This window comes from Pavona decussata, unplaced genomic scaffold (genome assembly GCF_977016875.1).
Source record: "Pavona decussata unplaced genomic scaffold, jaPavDecu1.1 SCAFFOLD_98, whole genome shotgun sequence".
In the NCBI taxonomy this organism is placed as follows: domain Eukaryota; kingdom Metazoa; phylum Cnidaria; class Anthozoa; order Scleractinia; family Agariciidae; genus Pavona; species Pavona decussata.
This window is the reverse complement of record NW_028145514.1, coordinates 1,627,619-1,648,561: the sequence shown is the minus strand read 5'-3', so window position 1 is coordinate 1,648,561 and position 20,943 is coordinate 1,627,619. Positions and strand designations below refer to the sequence as shown.

Here is a 20,943-nt window from a genome sequence, read left to right as displayed (position 1 = left end):
CACGATTTTCTACGATTTGCCACAGTTTTGTAGCCGTGAAACGAAAATCATAGCTATCAATCAGTGCCTATTCATTGATCGCCGGAATCGTTCAAAACCGTTTGAAACCAATCAAAATCAACTACACATTGTATAAAATTTATCATAAACCTTCAATTAAATTTGCAATTCAAGTATCATTTAAACATCGATTCCAAGGAGGCGGCGTGGCCCAGTGGTAAGGGCGCCGGACTTGAAATCCGGAGGTCCCGGGTTCAAGTCCCGCCTCGGCCGCGCTTGTAAATAGCCAGCTGGTTTGCCTCCTGCCAGTTGGGATTTTTAACATATTATGTTCGATTTGATTATTTGTTTCCCATTATTTCTGAGTGTGGAATGCCTGTAAACTAGCTTTGGGTAGCTAAGTGCATTTCCACTATAAACAAAGTATTTATTACTTATTTTTTATTTTAATGTTTTTGTTGTTTTGTTTTTTGTTTGTTTGTTTGTTTTTTCTTTTAGCACATTAGAATTAGGGCCCAGTTGTTCAAAGCCCGATTAAGCTTATCTTGGATTAACGTGAACTTTGATTCAAGTTTAATTAATTACTAATCGGTAAAGATTCTTCCAAAAGATTTTTGGCCCTCAGGTTTGACTTGACTTTTCTTTACCTTAAGCTTGAATTAGGCTTTAAAACCACTTTAAATGAGCGAGATGAAAACCTCGATTAACTTTTAATCGTAGATTAGCGTTAATCGGCTTTCGAACAACCCGGCCCAGGAGACAATCTTGGACAATTCAAATGATAAATTAAGACCATCCAACCGCCGGCGCATTTCAATGACGGAAAAATGGCGCGTTTTGATTTTTGCGTGAATTTATCATTGTTTTTGTTTAATTTCTCTTTTTACTATTCTGTCCAAGATTGTAGGTAATACGACTCCGCTTAAAACCACTGCATGGGAGGCTACATCGTAAATGTTTTCATTCAAATAACTATTTTGAAGAAAAAAAATATTCACTGTTTTTTTTCCTTTGTTTTGTTTTGTTTTGTTTCTTTTGTTGTTGTTGTTGTTGTTGTTCTTTTTTTTTTTCTATCAATTTGCAAGAACGGACTTAAAATATCAAAAATTTTAGCATCCTTCCCACACGCACCACAAACCCAAAAAACTATATAGTATTTGCAGCCGTGAACGGGAAATCAATCAACTATTTAAGCCATCTTTCCTAGCTTTCCTTACCTATTTTCATTAGAACAAACAAAATAACAATCTTCCACTGATTACTTCGTCTTGACACAAATACGATGACGCACGAACTTTTACGGTAGCGCTACTTGTGGTTTTTGTGGTTTTTAAGGAAGAGGAGATAGACCCAAGACCAACATGAGGAAATTTAACCATGTTACGGTATATGTACTGAAGCTGAATAATAATTTGGAATCCTTACCAGGAACAACAACTTTCCCGGCTTTCTACAACAAAACACCCAAGTGCATATGTTTTGCATTCTTTTGTTTCGTTTCTATGACATCTTACAAATCCAATCTCATAGCTGAAAATTTACGAACTGCAATAGCTTACTCAAGTACAATCAGTGCAGACTTTGGCAACATTATCCTAAGACGGGAATAATTTTGTACAAGGCTGCACACAAAAGTATGACAGTGAATCATCAATGAGCTATCTAAGGAAGGCCGCATTATTGTAGGAGAAATAAGTTTACATTCCAAATGCGACCATTAAAAGTTAAAAAATAATAATAAAATAAAATTCTGTCGATCTGTTACAGGAGTGATGGAGATGACATGGATCTTTGCCTTACTTTGTGAAATGTAACATAAGCCACAGCCAAATCGCAAGATGCCGATCTTTTTAAGTGAATGTTCCTTTTGTCTCTCTCGTTTTGCAGCACCTCGATATCTTCCCTTGAATCAGTCAACAGAAACTTTCGCTATTCCTTCCGTACCGCCACCCTCTTCACAGCTTCGGGTAACTCCGCAGGATTCCTTTTGCTCGCAATTTTTTCGTCCTTTCCTTTCAGAATGGATCATTGCAGTGCACTCTACGATGTGTGAGCGAGCAGGCTGCGAATCTTTCCCGGTAGCAGCTGATGACAGTTTAGTGAGCGACGGAGCCGATAAGGATCTTTTGAAACCTGCATTCAGCTGTGCATTGCCCGATTTCAGTTGAGAACAGTCTAAGACAACGGCTTTATCACAGGATGCTCGCCTGGTAAAATGCATGAGATTTACTTCTTCTTTCAGCTCCATAACATTTTCCACTGAACCAAACCGTCCTTTTCGGCTGACAAATCGGACACCAGCGACTGGCGCGGGTTGGTTTGTTCCTGGTTTTCTGATTCTCAAGAGCTCCAACACAGCCTTCTTAAAGCGGCGATCTCCATAGCAGTAAATTAGTGGATTTGCTATCGAGTTGCACTGCATTTGAATCTCCGGCAATCTAAAAGCCCATCTTTTGCCAAGGACTGGAAAAACTCCACTCAACAAAAGCAGAACTGTTACTGGAAGTAAGGAGATTATCATGACAGCTGTCACCAAGGCCGTCATCTTTGCAACTTTCTTCTTTAATTTTGCTGATATGAGAGAAGTGACCTGGCTAATTTGGCTTAGCTTACGATTGCGAATTCCAAAGTACACCTTGACATAGAAATAAACGATAAGAACCAGGGCACAAACTGTCAAAATAGCACTTACGACAAACCATGCGTCGGTAAAGACGAGCCTATCGTCCTCGTTGACTGCTGTTAGTAATATAACATCTGGAAAAACCAGAAATATGGCTGACACCCAAGCTATTATCGCTAGTTTGTTGAGTCGGCTTTTAGTAACAATGCTCTTGTACTCTTTCCATTTTTGTATCGCCACATACCTCTCCCAAGCAATCAATGTCACAAGGAGAAGAGAACTCCAATAAAAAATATACATCAAGATTAGGGTCACTATCTCTAATACGCAAACATACTCTGGTACAGGTAGCGTTTGGCGGGCAACAAATGAGTCAACAATGGCAGCCAAAGGCATGCATACAGCACCTATTAGAAGATCTGAGATGGCTATGTTCAATAACAAAACATAAGAAAGTCTTTGCAGCTCTTTTCTTAGCCTCAAAGCTATAATCACTAATGCGTTTAAAAACACTATCGTGGGAGAAGCAAGACATACCAAACCAATAACAATCCATAGAGGTGTACTATCGACCACATCTCCCGCTGTAATGTATGTAGCGAAAAACCCCAAACAGAAAAATTCTGACGCTTCAATGGAGGAGTTGGTGGCTGCTTCGGCGTCGTTCGGGTCCATGCTAACCTGACTTTCTTGGGGTACAGAGTAGCTGGCAATGCACGAAAGTTAACTTTTAACTTCGCGATCCTAACGCTTTTCTCCTTTTATTTGCTAACTTGCGGCTTTATTGAGTGGGCAGTAAAGTCTGGCTTCCTTCCTTTTCTAAAATGGCTTTTTTCTTTTTTGAAATGGAGCAGGCCGTGGTTCAGAAATTTTTCACATCAGAATGAGTCAAAAACACAAGCGCGGAGAAAACAGAGTTGTTGATGTAGAAGAAAAGAAGGAAACATTAATTAACTGGCTATTCAATTCGTATAAAATGGTGATATCAAAGATGTTCAATAACAATGATTAAGGGTGCGTTCGATTGACCGTATTCCGGAATAAGGATACATACACAGGGCCGTAGCCAGTATGAGGCAAACCGAGGCACTTGCCTCAGTCATTGTTGACAAACTTAAATAAGTAAAAAAATGTTAACGCAACATGATATTATGTTAAATGATAATGCGAATCAGGCAGTGCCCTGAATTACGGGTGAGAAAAATTGAGCAAAAATTCATGCCAACTTCCCAAAGAAAACTGCCTTGTTTTCATGTGTTTTTCCGCCATTTCTCGAGTCTTCTGTCTTCTTTGATCTTAGTGAGAAAAATCAATCAAAATGCAGCGTTCTATCAACAGCTTTTTTCAAAGAAAGCGGAAAGTAGTTACTCTCATAACATGCTTTCAGCTCTTCTCAATAATCGAACCAAAATTTAACCTAGGTTTTGCCGTTACTAGTGTTCAGCGAAGCAAGTTTGTCTTTCATTCCATCTAGTAGAGATGGTGGTGTCAGTGAAGAAGCCACCGGAGATGGTCGCAAAAAAGTTGTAGAGGCAAAAACCGGACAGGCGGCAGCGCCACTAAGTGCAGGAAGCTGTTCGTGCAAGCCCAGCTTAAGCGCTCTCTGCAGGTTGAAGACCAGGTGCCGTTTATCTATGGGCTCTAACAGGGTGAATGGCTTGCATTAGCCTACGTCCACAGCGAAATCCCTGTGGACCCGCTCGAGCCTCTACAGCGGTGGCATGCTAGTGGGCAGAGGCGAATCGTGCTGGCATTTAACAGCTAACTTTGTTGCCATAATTTATAGAAACCAAAATCCTCAAATGAGAACGGCCGAGACCAGGTTTTATGAACCTGCGAGACTGAGCACCCCCCCCCCCCCCCCCCTCCCAATAAACCCTTCTTTTCACGAAACCTCTGGTCAGGCTAACCTGGTTTAGGTCGTTGTTATCTAAGGCCTTCCTATAGAAACAAACCGCCAACAAGCACATTAAACAGCCGCATACAAGAACACAGAGCCCCTAAAGTAGCGTTTAAATAGCTCCCTCCCCCACAAGAAAAGTCACCTCGATCTCTTGATCTAGATGGCGGTAAGGGCTCTTAGCGGAATTTTTGTCAAATAAGGTTTGATCCCAGTGTTTTGTTTAAACGTAATCATCATAAAGACCATAAATTTATAGGCGGGGAATTCAACCATGCATTTGCCTCAGTCCTTATTTTTTTCTGGCTACGGCCCTGATACAATGATTACATGAAATCCGTCATAAGAGCTTTTTGGTGTTACTGAGGTACAAAATTAAATCGCTCTTAAATTATCATGTGTCAGCGAACGTTTGCAGAAATGTGTTCCCAAATTTATATTTATTCTTTTTCTTATTCCGGAATACGGTCAATCGAACGCAACCTAAAATGAGTAAAATCTTACAAGAAGGAATTAAAAACATGACCTGAATGTATATATACTGATATAGATGTTACCCACATGCCTTACTAGCTAAACATCAATTAAAACTGTGTAAAAGACAAGTGCATGTGTTTAGCACGAAAAATTAATTCATATTTCGTTTAATCTATATTTCAAAATTCCTACCCAACTACCAACAATAATAAACCTAGTTTAATGGTCTAGCTCCCACAAGTTTCCTATAGGTCACAGGCTCAAATACCTGGGAAATCAAGTGCTACGGCTACAAAGGAAATTCCTTAAGGTGAACTTTCGTTTCTTACAAGAAACAGCAAGAGATTATAAGTGTCAAAAGCTTAAACTTCAGGGTCGTAATGAGGTATATGGGATCATAGATCAAAGGGAAAAATGGGGTGGGATCTAGGATCAGACAAGCCGTGGGATCGGGATCAGTAGTGTTGCAGGGGGATCAGGGATCAAGTTTTCCGACAGAAAATCAAATATCATCACATGACAAAATTCAGTTTAATTGGACGGAAAGAACTGCCACCGTTTACAAATTCAAATGCATTTTTGTGGTAACATTGTGTTCCGGTTCTAAACTGTATGCAATACGATCCGCTGGACTAGCATGACTACAAAACGTGGATATTTTCCTGAATTCTTAAATATATTTATACCATGTTGCCCTTTTTTTAGTATATATCAGTGACTCTCTGCTGTGATTGACTCAGTTTGTTGGAACTATACATAACTGCAGTGACTTATCTACCGAATTGGTCTGGGTCTTTGACTGCTGAATAAGGACTTACAATGGACATTGCCTTTTGCCAACATTTTTCCTCTGTCTAAATCTATCACACGAGGATGGTGCTTGGCCTTTGAATAATAAATTTAACAAAGACGTCTTCATTTGCAGAGAAATATGCATACCCTTTCGACAGTGAAAGACGAGGTCTTTTTTAAGACACAATCCTGTTATCAAAGAACTGGTTATAGCACTTGGTACTGTACACTACTATTGTATTTTTTTATTTCTGACCAAGCTCAAGAGACCATTCATGGTCTCTTGCTAGCCTTAAACATAACTCACTCCTTTAACAGCTTCTTATAATATCATAAAAAAGTTTCATTTCCAAGCTCTCAACACAAATTACTTTCCTGAGAATAACAAGTGACAAGTGTTAAGAGAAGATACAGCCAATAACGAAGCTTGCTCTGATTGTGCTAGGGAGAAGGTAGCTGAGACGTCCGAGTGACCAAACTTAATGCATAAAGCCTGACAAGGCGGCAAGGGAACCATCCAAAATTTTGATAGCAAATTTACCCCTCATTGAAATTAAATTGATGCCAATCGAGAAAGACAAAAAAAATCTTTTTCAAGTTTCCTTTCTCTGCCCAATTAAATTCGTATTTTCTCATTCTGGTACGGCAAGTACCATCTAATCATTCTGATTCTGTAGTTTCCTAGATCGTTGGTCAAGCCCCTCGGTAGCCATTATCTAATCTCGTACCCAGATCTCAGTCGGTTCGGGAATGTCGACCGTGGGAGATCTGGGTACGAGATTAGCCATTATCTATTTCAAAGAGACCTCATGGTGCTCTCGTTTTCCTTCTTACAAGTGCGGACGATTAGTTCATGGCAAGATTTATAATATTAGAAGACTTCATTTTGAGAAACGTCTAGTCTTAAAGTTTCTGATAAAGAACCTAACGGAATGCTGGATTCATAGCTCGATCGTGCGTTACACGCACTAATTATGTCTAAAGCCGTTTTGCAGGCACCATTCAGTTTTAAAGTTCAAGCTTATTCGATCTCAGCTGTGAGCTCGTAAGATCTTACAATTATGTCACAGCGTTACCCAACCAGAAAAAAAAACCAGATCAGTACAATTAGGATAAGCAGATAATGAGTTATGACTAGATGTGCAACTGAACTGAGTTGGTCAACCAGTAAAAGAAAACCTATTATGCCGATACGAAATCATAACTTGAAGAACTAACGGGAGTCAAACTGTCATTCAGTCATTCTCCATTTCGTGAATGCTGGGACTAAGTTTAAAAACTCAAGCGACACTTCATTTACCCATTTTGTAGTTTATTCAGGTTTAATCAACCAACAATTATACGCCGTTTGTTCGACCCAGATTCCGCGTTTGAGCTGAACCCAGGGATCAACTAATTCTCACGGGATCACGGAAAAAGATTCATGAAGATTTTGGAATCATGGATCAAAATTTAAGGCCAAAATGTGGGATCAGTCGGGAAAAAAATATCTCGTTACGACCCTAAAAACTTGGTTGGATTTGTTTGGTTGTTTGGGAGGAAGGAACAGGTCAAATTCAGTGGAAGAAATTACTCTGCAAGTTCCTTCTTTGGACCCACGATCGCGGCGATCGGGGAAAACCACAATCGCTGCACCGGGCACACCTGGCGATTTTCGCCGATCGCCGCGATCGGGGTATAAAATCGCCGATATCTGGCATGTCAGATATCGGCGATTAAATTCGCCAGTATTTGCCAAGTGTACCCGTTCCCGCAATTTTCTACTTTTATTGCTACGAATCGCCAGTAAAGTCAACCCATCAGGTTGGGCAATTTTATCACATGACTTTTCGAAACTGCCACATCGCCGCGATCGGCCACAAAAATCGCCAGGTGAGTCCGCATTAATCGGGGGCGAAATTTTCGCTAGCGATCATATTCGCCGCGATCGGCGTATAAAATCGCCAGGTGTGTCGCCGGCTTTAGAAAGCTTCACAGTACAGGTGAAAAAAAGTCATTCAGTTGATGCCTGACATTTGGTTTAATTGTTTTTAGTTTGCTCATGAATTAAACTTATATTTTCTCTTAATTACACCTATATAACAATCAACTTTTCTCGTTTTGTCTTTTTTGTATGCTAAGAAACAGGTGAATTGTTTGTTTGTTTGTTTGTTTGTTTGTTTTGCTCACCGTTGAGTGTTTTCACGCTAGGCCGGGGCTGACTACGAGGTGGCTCGCTAGTTTTAAGAAAATGTTGCCCTCTATGTAAAGCCCGTGAAAATTAATCCTTAATTCTACTTGGCCTCATGCGATACATATACATAAGAGCATGTCAAAAGGTTCACTGAAAAGTGTTCGTTGTCCTTATAAACCGGTGTTCGTATAAAGCGTCTAAGATTATATTGTCTGAACTTTACACTGATGTTACCAGTAGCTTTATAGATGTAAAACTGAGATAGATCCATAAGATGTAAACTACCATAGCAACTAAAGGTTAACGAAGCAGTGAATTCTGTCCGGAAATGAAAACAGCTATTGAAAATGGACTTCTCGAAAATTAAAAGAAAATAAAAACAGAAAAGAAAGCGGCTGTGGACTGCTGTGTCATTGAGGGAGTGAAAATGAATATTTGTTTTTATCGACTGCATTGATAAGGTTATTTTACCATTTTCCACCTCTGTTTGACTAAACATTTGTCTTTGACAATAAAAAGGATTTATTTAAGGCCATTGCAAGGTGATCTTTTCTAGTTAAAAAATACATAGCTCAATCTCTGATCCCTCTCCCTCCCCATTCCAAAGGAAGACAAAACAAAACAGACAAAGAGTAAATATAATGAAAAGAAAGACTGAATTAGTTGTCCAAACATATCTTTAGTTTTAAGCTGACTTAACACTACTGGTTTGATACATAATTATACTTTGTTTCATATGACCAGCTGTTCTCTTTTACCTTTAGATGGTACAAACAAAGTACTGGCAGAGCTTACAGTTGTGTAGTTTTTGAAAAGTTCAATAATAGGTTTTCCTAATTAACTGAAATGGTGACATTTCAAAAATCTTTTAAATATAAGATGTGACTAATTACATTGGCTGAGCTTGGTCACGTAATTACCAGTATTACAGTATAGAGACTCCTGAAGGGATGACATCACAAAAACACAATTTGGGAAATTAAAAGGATGCGTGGAAAAAAGCCTTAAGTGATTCTTTATCTCATGTTAAATTTTCCTTTTTTGATAGCAGGTAAAACAAGGCAATTTGTTAGGATAATCTAGCAGTGACTATCAGGTGTCACTTAGGGCTTTTTTCCATGCACTCCTTCAATTATGGGTTAATTTAGATGAGATATTCTGAAGGAGCATCAGGTGTCAAATGCCTACTTGTTGTTGAGATATTGGCACTTTTATGTTCCAGTGACTCCATATAAATCCTTCAAATTTTGTCTCAGTTCTGAATTGATATCATGATCAATTGCTCTTTATAAATATCTCTTCTCAAACTCATTAATAATTCAAAAGCCAAAGACAAAGGAAATCATGCACCGTGACGTGTTTGGATATCTGATGAAAAACTCCTCGTATTTGCATCCTTAATTTCTCCTTCAAAATCAGTTTTTTTGAGAAGTTATATCAAACACTCGTCACAGTGTTTCATCACAATATATAAAAAACCTCCAAGTTTGTCAAAAATACTCCGCTACGCGTCGTATTTTCAACTCTCTTCTCGGTGTTTGACATGTGATGGAACACTGTGTCTCGTGTTTGATATGTTACATCAAATCCCATAATTTCACAAATTGAAATGTTAAAGGGATGTCGCATTAAAAATACGCTATAATTATGTAACACTAATACTAAATGTTTGTACTTCTGACATATTAGTAGTGTTGATTGTTACAAGCACTGAATGATTGTTGTTTAACTAGATACGTAGTCCTGACCAGTAAACATCATGAAGGTTGGACAAACTGGAGATCTAACGTATCATGGAACTGGAACTCTGTTGACAATGGACCCCACAGGGATCTTGTTGGTAGGCTTATATTTATAATATTATTTTATGATGCCACATTTTGAAAGCAAGTTAGATCCTCTTTTTTTGCCCCAACCATTGAATTTAATAACCTCATACATTTATCATATTTTTGTTCATGAGAGTGTATGAATAGTTCTGAAAGACGTCTTTGCTAAATGAAAAGGTAATCATGCATGCAGGTGACACGACACTATTTTGCCATACTCTAATACTTTAGACACACTGTTCCATAAGCTCACTAATATTGCAAGCCACACTGTTGCTTACTAAATTAACACGAGGTAATATTCTCTAATTCCAGCAACATATGAAGCAATCAAGTAGATTGAGACATAGCTAACTGCATGGTTCCCCATCTAATCTTCCCTAGATGGTTTATTCTTTGCTGGTCAATAACTCCCCAAAACTGATTAAATGCATTAGGTCTTGTCAGAGTGGTGGAGTGGTATCTTGCTCAGCAGGATTGTAATTTCTTAAATCCAAAAATTTTGACAATACATCTTGTGTAATTTTTTTAGGTGACCTTGCCCAAGCCATTCGAAAGAATACAAACATCACATTTGGATTATATCACTCACTCTTTGAATGGTTCAATCCTCTTTACTTAAAGGATCAAGCTAGCAACTACCAGACACAAGATTATGTCAAGGTACGATTGTGTCACTCACTGATATGAATAAGCATGGTTTCATCTTCTGCATCTGATCATGACTGCAAGATCACCACCAACTACAAAGTGAGTGATGACAGAAGTGACTGTTTCTACATGATTGCAGAGTTTTTTTCTGGCTGAATTTACAACAGTGGGTGATTATTGGGAGCCATATGGAAAGTGGCAGTAAACTGTTCCATAAATTTAAGTAGCTCAAATTGTTTTGCCTGCATTATTAATCATGGAAGTAAAAAATGTTGAGCTAGTTGAGCCAAAAATGAGGGGGTGAGGTAAAAATAGCACAATATTTTACAATTTCCCAATTCATGATTTACAAAAACACAAATTATGGGGCTGACTGGCTAAGTCTAGGATCATAAGAACACGATCCATGTAAACTATCATAATGATTATTTGGAAAGAAGTTTTTTGACTCACTAATTTTCAGGGAGTGCTTCTTCCTGAGCTGCATGAATTGGTTAATACCTACAAGCCAGAGTACCTGTGGTCTGATGGAGCAGTAGGACCAGACACTTACTGGACAAGCAAAGAGTTCCTTGCTTGGCTTTTCAATGAAAGGTGACTTATAGACAATCAAATTAGGCAGCAAACATGAGTTTCTATCAGCTGATCAAGCGCTAAGCCAATTATCAAAGTTGGTAGAAACAAATGAAGTGCCTTCCAGTGAGCAATCTATTCAACAAGGAAATTTGGTTGAAATGGTTTATTTCTAGCCAGGGCAGTCAATTGAAAATATATGGCCTTGTATAGCTAATCGGGTAATTTGTGAATTTCCCTTTTAGTCACTCACCAGGTTATGCTAATGGCAATTAAACAGTGAGCTAAAGAGAAGTTCCAGAATAGGCTTGATTACCAACTGCTGTTCGGAAATGAGCCCACACCTCTCGCCCCCGAAGGGGAGGAAAGCCAGACCCGAGGATGCAGCGGAAATCAAGCCTAGTTACAGAACTGAGAGGAAAAAAGTGAGGCGCTCTTGTGTGAAGGCAAAGTGAAGGGAAAGGAGCACTACTTGAGCTTTTAATTTCCACTTTCCATTGTGTGAAGAAACTTGGAATGTTAGATCAGATCATAACAGGCATATACCCCAGTGGAATATTTGAGAGGTTTACCTGAACAAAGTTCTATATAAGAGGATCCATATATATAGTTTGATGTGGAGGCATGGGTGGGCATCAATCTGTTGCACTCCAACTATTTTCTGATCTCACTCTTCTGATCCTGTGCATACACTACAGAAATTAATCTTCAGTGTTTTTCATTTTGCTTATGCCGGCATATTTTTCTGCAGCCCTGTAAAAGATACAGTAGTAACAAATGATCGCTGGTGTAGCAATGGATGTAGTTGTCACCATGGTGGAGTGTACACATGCAGTGATCGCTATAATTCGGGTAAGTTACCTACATTTCTAATGATCAGTTGATCATTTGGTTAGCTTAAACACGAATACTCATAACCAGATGAGTGCAGCCCTTTAGAGACTCTCAGTTCTGTCTCAGGAACAGCATTTAAAAAAGAAAATTGCATAAGATACTGGGTGCTACCGCTTGGTTTTCTGAACTTGGGTCATAGATTTTGTTATTTTTGTCTGAAATTATGTGTGGCCTTTTAAGAGCACCTGTTGACAAGCGTGTAGAACCTTTTCATTCGTTTTCGGCTTCAAATGAAAGTCAAAGAATAAAAAACCAAAATAGGCCAATGTCTTAGTGAGAGTTTCAGCCCTGGGATAAGTAGCCAGACCTCTGGCTGTTTACAATTTTGTGGTCTCATTCAGAAGCCCTTCAAGCTAATCGCGCCAAGCCGACCACATACTGGCACTGAGGGTGGTCACACCAAGGGTTCGTTATGTCCTCAGTGCTTTTTTAATGTCCCCAAATTGAAGACGGGACCGCCATTTCTACGTGGTCATCCGAGGCACGTGAAGATCTAACCATTTGCAGATGTCAAAGCAAAGGCAGCACCTTCTCCCACGACTTCCCGCCTTGCAGTTTAGTGCTCTACCAACTAAGCTAACTGGGCAGCGGTTCTGAAATCAAGACAATGATGTACTCTAGGCTGAAATATTTTCAAGATTTTGAGATCTTGTAGGCACACCCTCACCAAAAACTCCATTGTGGTCGCTAATAAACAACGTGAAAACGTGATGGCGAACGGACGTGCATACGCTTGTGCCGAAAACCCTTTCTCAGAATCAGCTATTTCCAGTGCTTCGAACGAGATTTCGTTGCATCTCGACCGGTTTTTGTCGTTTAATCAAAGGAAAAGCCGGTTCAGTTGGAATGGCTCTGCAGATGAACTTGAACAATTCCTTGATGCTAGATTTGTCAAGGGCAATGAAGATGGCAACGAAGATGGCGACTGTACTAGCGGTAAGCTGAAGAGATCGTGCAATGGCTCTTGTGTCGTTCTAAAGCTACCTTGCGCGACATTCAATTTCTATCTGACCACTAAGACGCTACAGATACAGGGAAGTGCATGTGGTGATATTAGGAAGTTTTTAGAGGACATTGTGAAGAATGTGCCTGCCGCCCAAACGTGTAATTATGACGACAAGAGTGAAGATAGTGCCGAAAGTACTGAATCAACAAATGACTTTAGTCCAGTGAACGTAACTATCGACCGCCAAAGCGCACCAGGAATTCAAGTTTTGCAACCCTTGACTGAGGACTCTGAAGAGGAGGAACCTGATATGTCGCTCGAAACTCGTACCAACAATGTGGATACCATTGAAGGGTGTATTCATAATTGTCATTGCGGTGAACTTAATGCTAAATTGCTTGAGAAAATTGAATCTCTGCAAATTAATGTGAACTCGCTACAGAACCAATTTAATTCTTTCACCCGCGATCCTTCGCCTGACAACAGTAGAATCGGTGATTACGAAAAGAAATTGTGCGATTTATCCAGAGAACTTGATCTTGCAAAAAGTAAAAACCGCCAATATGCAGATGAGATGCGTATTGCTAATGAAGAGAAACAATGCCTTCTCACCTCCCTGCGCCTCTTGTCAAAGGAATTAAAGGAATCCACAAACAATTCTCAGCATGAACTACCGAACGTAGACTTGATTGCTGAGAATAAAAGCCTACAAGAAACCATAACTATTTTAAACAACGACAACCACGTCTTGTCTGCTAAGCTCGCTGAATTATCAGACCGGCATGGGAATCAGGCTATTGAAACTGCTGACTTCAATAACGTGAATTCAAAGAGGAAAAAGAAGAAGAATAAAGGATCGAATCAAGATGAAACTAAAGCTACAGCAGATCGAGAGCCCGAAATCGACACTCCAACTGATACAACTGTCATTGTTGGCGATTCCATAATTAAAGGTCTCCGAAGAGACCTATTGAGCCGCGCGGCGAAGCGACGTGTGACAGTCCGAAGCTTCCCTGGTGCTACAGTTGGTGACATGAAGCATTATTTACAGCCTTCCCTGCAACTTAAACCTAGCGAAATTGTACTCCATGTTGGTACCAATGACCTTAAGGATCACTCGTCACGTGTTGTTGCTGAACAGATTGTCGACTTAGGAAACCTAATTTCGTCTTCCTCTCCAGCCACCAAAGTCACCATCTCGGCTTTGACACAGCGCTATGACGAGGAGTGTCTTGGTAAAAAGGTAACCGACTGTAACAAAGTCATCAAATCCTTTTGTAACCAAAATGGATGGGGTTTTATTAAACACCCAAACATTGATGAAACATGCGTAAACAATCAGAAGCTCCATCTCAACAAGAAGGGCATCGCCATTTTAGCAAGTAATTTAGTTAATCATATCGTCCATTGATTTAATCCTCATTCATCATCTGTGGGGGCGACTTCTGATTTTCTCTTAACGCCACCTAGTTCCCGGTGCAATCCAGACTCTATAATTCCTAAGGGCCGCGGATTTAAAATGGCTAGCTTAAATATTATAAGTCTACTGAAACATTGAGAATGTTGATACCACCTATGAAGAATTTATTTGTGCAACTGACAAGGAGTTCGTCTTTGAGGAAACATCATCGGCACATATTTTTTCTCTGCTCTCAAAACTTTGTAAGTCTAAGGCTACAGGACTAGATAATATTTCAGCTAAATTGTTAAGGGAGTGCCCAGATTTAATTGCAGATTCTCTCACTTATATATTTAACCAATCCCTGTTAACTGGTATTTTTCCTGATGAGTGGAAGTCTGCTAGGGTTACCCCATTGTATAAAAATTCTGGAAAACGCAATGATCCCTCAAACTATCGACCAATATCAGTAATCCCAGTCGTGGCCAAGATATTTGAACGGGTTGTGTATGACCAGTTATACCACTATCTTACTGAAAACTGTATTCTTTCTCAGTATCAATCCGGATTTCGTTCTTTACACTCTACGGTTACTGCGTTACTCGAAGCTACGGATACTTGGGCCATGAATATTGATCGCGGTTTCGTCAATGCCGTTGTTTTTCTAGACTTAAAAAAGGCTTTCGACACCGTCGACCACAATATTCTATTAACAAAATTGCAATTCTATGGAATACGCGGTCTCTGTCACAAATGGTTTACGTCATATTTAAGCAATCGCACTCAAACTTGTCTAATGAACTCCTTTATGTCCACTCCAAAATTAGTTAAATGTGGTGTCCCCCAAGGAACAATTCTAGGACCCTTACTTTTCCTATTATATATTAATGACCTGCCTAATTGTCTGTATTTTTCACAACCAAGAATGTATGCAGATGACACCAGCCTCACCTTCGCTAGCGCAGATTTAAAACATATCGATGACTGCCTTAACTATGATTTAAACAGGGTGTATACATGGCTATCTGCCAATAAACTGACCTTGAATTTAACAAAAACTGAATTCATGTTAGTTGCGTCGAGACAGAAGTTATCAACATTTCCTGAAATTCCTTCTTTCAGTATAAATGACCATCCAATGGAGCAGGTGTCATCCACGAAATCTCTTGGTGTGCACATCGACCAAAACATGAACTGGGAATGTCATATACAGAACATTTGTAAAAAGATTGCTTCTGCTTTGGGCGCAATTAAGCGAATAAGACATCTTATACCTTTTAACATATTAATTAATGTATATGACGCCCTAGTTCAACCACATTTTAATTACTGTAGTGTTGTTTGGGGCAACTGTGGCAGTGGTCTCTCTGAAAAGCTTCAGAAGCTCCAAAATCGTGCAGCCCGTATTTTAATGTGTGCCAATTATGACTCTAACATCGATGAATTGTTCCGGGCACTGGGTTGGCGTAAACTAAAATACCAAAGATTGGAATCAGCTGCTATCATGATGTACAAATCTTTACATGGAATGACCCCTGAATATCTGAGTTCTAGATTTGTTTCTCGCAACGACGTAACATCATATCGATTAAGGAATACTGAAAATAAATTGGCTCTTCCACAGCCCCGCACCAATTATTTAAAGAAGAGTTTCTCTTACAGGGGAGCCGGGTTGTGGAACAGCCTATCTAGTGACCTTCGTGCAGCAACATCTTTACATAATTTTAAACTTAATCTACGTCACCACAGTTTTGAATGAGTTTTTTAACACGGCATCCTTGTAAAGCAGCTTTTAGTATATGATTAACAGTAGTGTAGGTTAGTTAGTTTAGTTAGGTATGATTTTGGTTATCTTTTATCTTTTTTCTCTGAATGTATATCTCATATTTGCTGAAGGATTTACCGTGTCTAAATAAAGTTACCTTACCTACCTTACCTTACCTTACCTTACCAAGGACTTCTCCCCCCACCCCCCCACCCCCCCCCCCCCCCCATGCCTGCGCGGGTGCAGAATTACACTGTCATTCTCGGGGTGAGGTGAATCAGACGGTAAAAGATCAGCAGTTATTTCTGGAGTGGAAATTAGCCCCCAATGTTACTTTTCACCTGTTTCAGTCAAATTTCCTTTGCTCGAAAATCTGCCCCTGGGCCTCCCACCCCTACGAAGCAACATGAAAATACAAAGCCACTTATAAAGTTGAGATACAGAGGTCAGCTCACAGCGCTCTATTTTTCGCATTTCCAGTTTGTGCAGCAGTAGTAGATGGTGAAAACGGTGTTCACAGGTGCCTCAATAAATCGCAGCCCAAGCAGTTATGTTAGAATAATAGCGTTACTGTTAATCTGTTTTTATCGGAAAGAGTTATTTTACATATCGTTTAATTTTGTTGCTTGTCAGGAAAACTCCAGAATCATAAATGGGAAAATGCGATGACGGTTGACAAACTCTCTTGGGGCTACAGACGGAATGCTGTTATCATGGATTATTTGACTATTGAGGAGTTATTATATCAGCTGGTATCTACTGTCAGGTAACGAAATAAGTCATCGCATCCTACCCGATCTGTTTTTATCCTTCCTTACCCGATATTCAAATCCGTATGTCAGATAAACGTAAACCATAGAGCGATTTTCTAACAATGACGACTAAAAGCTCACACATTTTACCATTCACAACTGAAAGATGCACACGTAATGCAACCGGTGCCAAGAACAGGAAAACTTGCGTAAGCTAACTTTCGATTGGTTAAACTGAGAATGCTTTTGATCGATTGAAAGAAATCCCCATGTTTACTTTACACATCAAGGCGATAGGTTAGGTTTCTCAGGTTTCTTCAGTTTATTTTCGGTCAGCTTTTTCGTTACTTTTCATCCCATCAATACATTTTTGAACGGTTTTCTCGCTGTATGCCTCGAGCAAAGCAAAGGTTTCTGCTTCGTTTGTCCACTTTAGCGCCTGTGTCCATTTTGATGACTGAATCACCGGAAAGTACGGGAAAAACCGCGAGAACTGACGAATTCCTGTTCAGACTAGGACCTGTGCCGGAGACCCGAACACAACCGCGCATGAGCACCTTATATGATCTAGGCCTTAGTACAATGTTACTCAGCTATTTTAGACCTACCTTTAGCTGACCAGATAACAAAATGTTTTACTGATTTGATTGTTTGTTCTCCACAGTTGCGGTGGAAATCTGCTAATGAATGTAGGGCCGACTGCTGACGGACGAATCATACCAGCATTTCAGGAACGACTCCTGCAGATGGGTGAATGGCTGTCTGTGAATGGTGAAGCTATTTATGGCACCAAGCCCTGGAGAGTTCAGAATGACACCATTAACGAAGATGTCTGGTGTGTCTAAGTGTGTTAAGAAAGAAAATGAAGGCGGGAGTCTACATGAAAGCCGTTTTCACGCCGCTTAAAATCGGTTTAACCGAAATATCTCGTTTGCGTTTCAAGCAATACAAAAACCCTATGTGCATTACACAAATCAATGTTTTGGGGTGTTTTGAAAATTTTTGGGTGAATTTTTTTAGGTATATTTGGGAGGAGATAGTTTTTCTCAAAAGAGTAGTAAAATTAAGAGAAATAAGAAATATTGAATATTGTAGTTAATCATTAATAGACGGATACCAAGTTAGTCCACTAGCAACCTGGGGTGCTCTTGTGAGGGTATCAACTGTCTGTTAGTATTCCAAAAATCATTTTCTTTCTTCTATCCCTTCCTAAAACCTCTGAAAATTCCATCCAAATTCATGTGTACCCCCACCTTAAGTAAACTAACCAATCAAAGCTTGAGGTGTAGACATGAAGAAACCGCCCTGCCAAGCGCGGGAAAGCGTTCAACCGATGCCAAATGAACGCGAGGGTACATGCATATGGCGCCAAGCGGGATAGCATGAAACTGGTGCCAAGCAAGGCAGTAGGTGAAAATGTTCACGCGTAGTTTGGTTTTAGCTTTGAAACAATTACTCGTACATGAGCTCATACTAAGTGCGCTTTGTTGGCGTTGTGTGTTCGTGAAGGAGGGATAGAAGAGTATTGATTTCATCTTCTGTCCTTCCTGAGGAGACCAAAAGGTTCATATTGGCAGAAGAAGGGATGCAGGTTTAGATGCAACGTTGTTACGCCAAAAATGAAACTTGTCACATCGGACACCAAAGTCGATCCAGTCGAAATCCGCCCTTCTTGCGAAACAGTTTAGTTTTTCTGGTACATGATTCTCACCGTTTCTTTTGTTTCTCAGGTACACGTCCAAATCTTCCGTAGTGTACGCCATTGTCCTTGAGTGGCCCTCTACTGATGAACTTACTCTTGGTGCTCCAATCTCCACTGAAGACACACACGTCACCATGCTGGGTTATGAAGGGAAATTTGAATGGAAGCCAGCAAGTGACAAAGGAGGAATGATAGTTACTGTACCTTGCATTCCAGCTAACAAACTCAAGTCCAAGTGGGCCTGGGTTTTCAAACTGAAAAATATTCATTGAAAGTTTTGTTTAGAATCTTTACAATACGACGCGACTGCAGCATTTAAAAAAATACACTACGATTTTTTAGATTTTCCTACAAATCAGTTTATAAAAATGAAACCAGAATTAAAGGATAGAATGTTTTTAATTTGTGGTCTATAAATCGTCTATAATCCCCATAATCACGCAAACTGGCCGCTTTTGTGAATTGGGACAAACATGTAACGATTTACAGTGTTTGCATCCGGCAGATTCCGATGACAAATATTGTCGTGCGATCGATTCGTGGAAATTTTAAACGCTGTAAGTTGAAAATATATGACCAAAGATTTTGCTGACGAAACTTTACGGCCTATAACTGTAATAAAAGTTACTATCAACTGTGAACTTTCAGGAGTACCTGGGGCCCGCTCGAATAAAAACGCGCTCTGCAGGTTGGAATAGAGCTGGCTGGGAACTGAATACAAAAGACGGTTAACTGGCTAGAACGCTTCTAAATACCTAGTTTGCTGAGATTTTTTTTATTAAAATACTGGTTCTAGCTGGGTAAAAAGTGTCTCGTTTGTTTCTCCTGCCTGTCAGGACCCCTGTCAGGCTCGTAAAAAATCGTATTTGACTTTTCGCTCTAACATCGTCTTTACCAATGAAATTTGAAGGCAAGTAGCGCGCCAGGAAATAACGGCGGCTCCACTGTTCTATGTGAAACTATTTTACACAGAACATGACCAACGTTTTTCTTGCACTCGAAAAGGCCGTAAAATACACATGGTCCTCTCGAGGTATTTTTGTCCAATAAAATTGCCCTTTGAAACAATTACTCGTACATGAGCTCATACTAAGTGCGCTTTGTTGGCGTTGTGTGTTCGTGAAGGAGGGATAGAAGAGTATTGATTTCATCTTCTGTCCTTCCTGAGGAGACCAAAAGGTTCATATTGGCAGAAGAAGGGATGCAGGTTTAGATGCAACGTTGTTACGCCAAAAATGAAACTTGTCACATCGGACACCAAAGTCGATCCAGTCGAAATCCGCCCTTCTTGCGAAACAGTTTAGTTTTTCTGGTACATGATTCTCACCGTTTCTTTTGTTTCTCAGGTACACGTCCAAATCTTCCGTAGTGTACGCCATTGTCCTTGAGTGGCCCTCTACTGATGAACTTACTCTCTCCACTGAAGACACACACGTCACCATGCTGGGTTATGAAGGGAAATTTGAATGGAAGCCAGCAAGTGACAAAGGAGGAATGATAGTTACTGTACCTTGCATTCCAGCTAACAAACTCAAGTCCAAGTGGGCCTGGGTTTTCAAACTGAAAAATATTCATTGAAAGTTTTGTTTAGAATCTTTACAATACGACGCGACTGCAGCATTTAAAAAATACACTACGATTTTTTAGATTTTCCTACAAATCAGTTTATAAAAATGAAACCAGAATTAAAGGATAGAATGTTTTTAATTTGTGGTCTATAAATCGTCTATAATCCCCATAATCACGCAAACTGGCCGCTTTTGTGAATTGGGACAAACATGTAACGATTTACAGTGTTTGCATCCGGCAGATTCCGATGACAAATATTGTCGTACGATCGATTCGTGGAAATTTTAAACGCTGTAAGTTGAAAATATATGACCAAAGATTTTGCTGACGAAACTTTACGGCCTATAACTGTAATAAAAGTTACTATCAACTGTGAACTTTCAGGAGTACCTGGGGCCCGCTCGAATAAAAACGCGCTCTGCAGGTTGGAATAGAGCTGGCTGGGAACTGAATACAAAAGACGGTTAACTGGCTAGAACGCTTCTAAATACCTAGTTTGCTGAGATTTTTTTTATTAAAATACTGGTTCTAGCTGGGTAAAAAGTGTCTCGTTTGTTTCTCCTGCCTGTCAGGACCCCTGTCAGGCTCGTAAAAAATCGTATTTGACTTTTCGCTCTAACATCGTCTTTACCAATGAAATTTGAAGGCAAGTAGCGCGCCAGGAAATAACGGCGGCTCCACTGTTCTATGTGAAACTATTTTACACAGAACATGACCAACGTTTTTCTTGCACTCGAAAAGGCCGTAAAATACACATGGTCCTCTCGAGGTATTTTTGTCCAATAAAATTGCCCTTTTCCGGAAACTTGGAATATCCTCCCAATTTTTCGGTGACAATCACGGAAAAGATTTCGAATTTCCTGAGTTTTAATATCCTGCTGTACCGTAATTATTTCAT

General features: G+C 39.8%; 1 protein-coding gene and 1 non-coding gene across 2 annotated transcripts; both read left to right on the top strand.

Annotated features, from left to right (window-relative positions):
• Window positions 1–200: 200 nt before the first annotated feature.
• Trnas-uga (transfer RNA serine (anticodon UGA)) lies at window positions 201–273 on the top strand. The gene has a single exon. It is a non-coding gene; the product is annotated as a tRNA-Ser (tRNA).
• Window positions 274–3,787: 3,514 nt separating this feature from the next.
• On the top strand, window positions 3,788–18,748 carry LOC146472586 (alpha-L-fucosidase-like). Its single transcript, XM_085119223.1, has 9 exons — window positions 3,788–3,817; window positions 4,045–4,244; window positions 9,699–9,805; window positions 10,327–10,457; window positions 10,909–11,039; window positions 11,770–11,870; window positions 16,656–16,788; window positions 17,439–17,609; window positions 18,505–18,748. The coding sequence occupies exons 1-9, from the start codon at window positions 3,788–3,790 to the stop codon at window positions 18,746–18,748; spliced, it is 1,248 nt and encodes a 415-aa protein (XP_084975349.1).
• The last annotated feature ends 2,195 nt before the right edge of the window (window positions 18,749–20,943 follow it).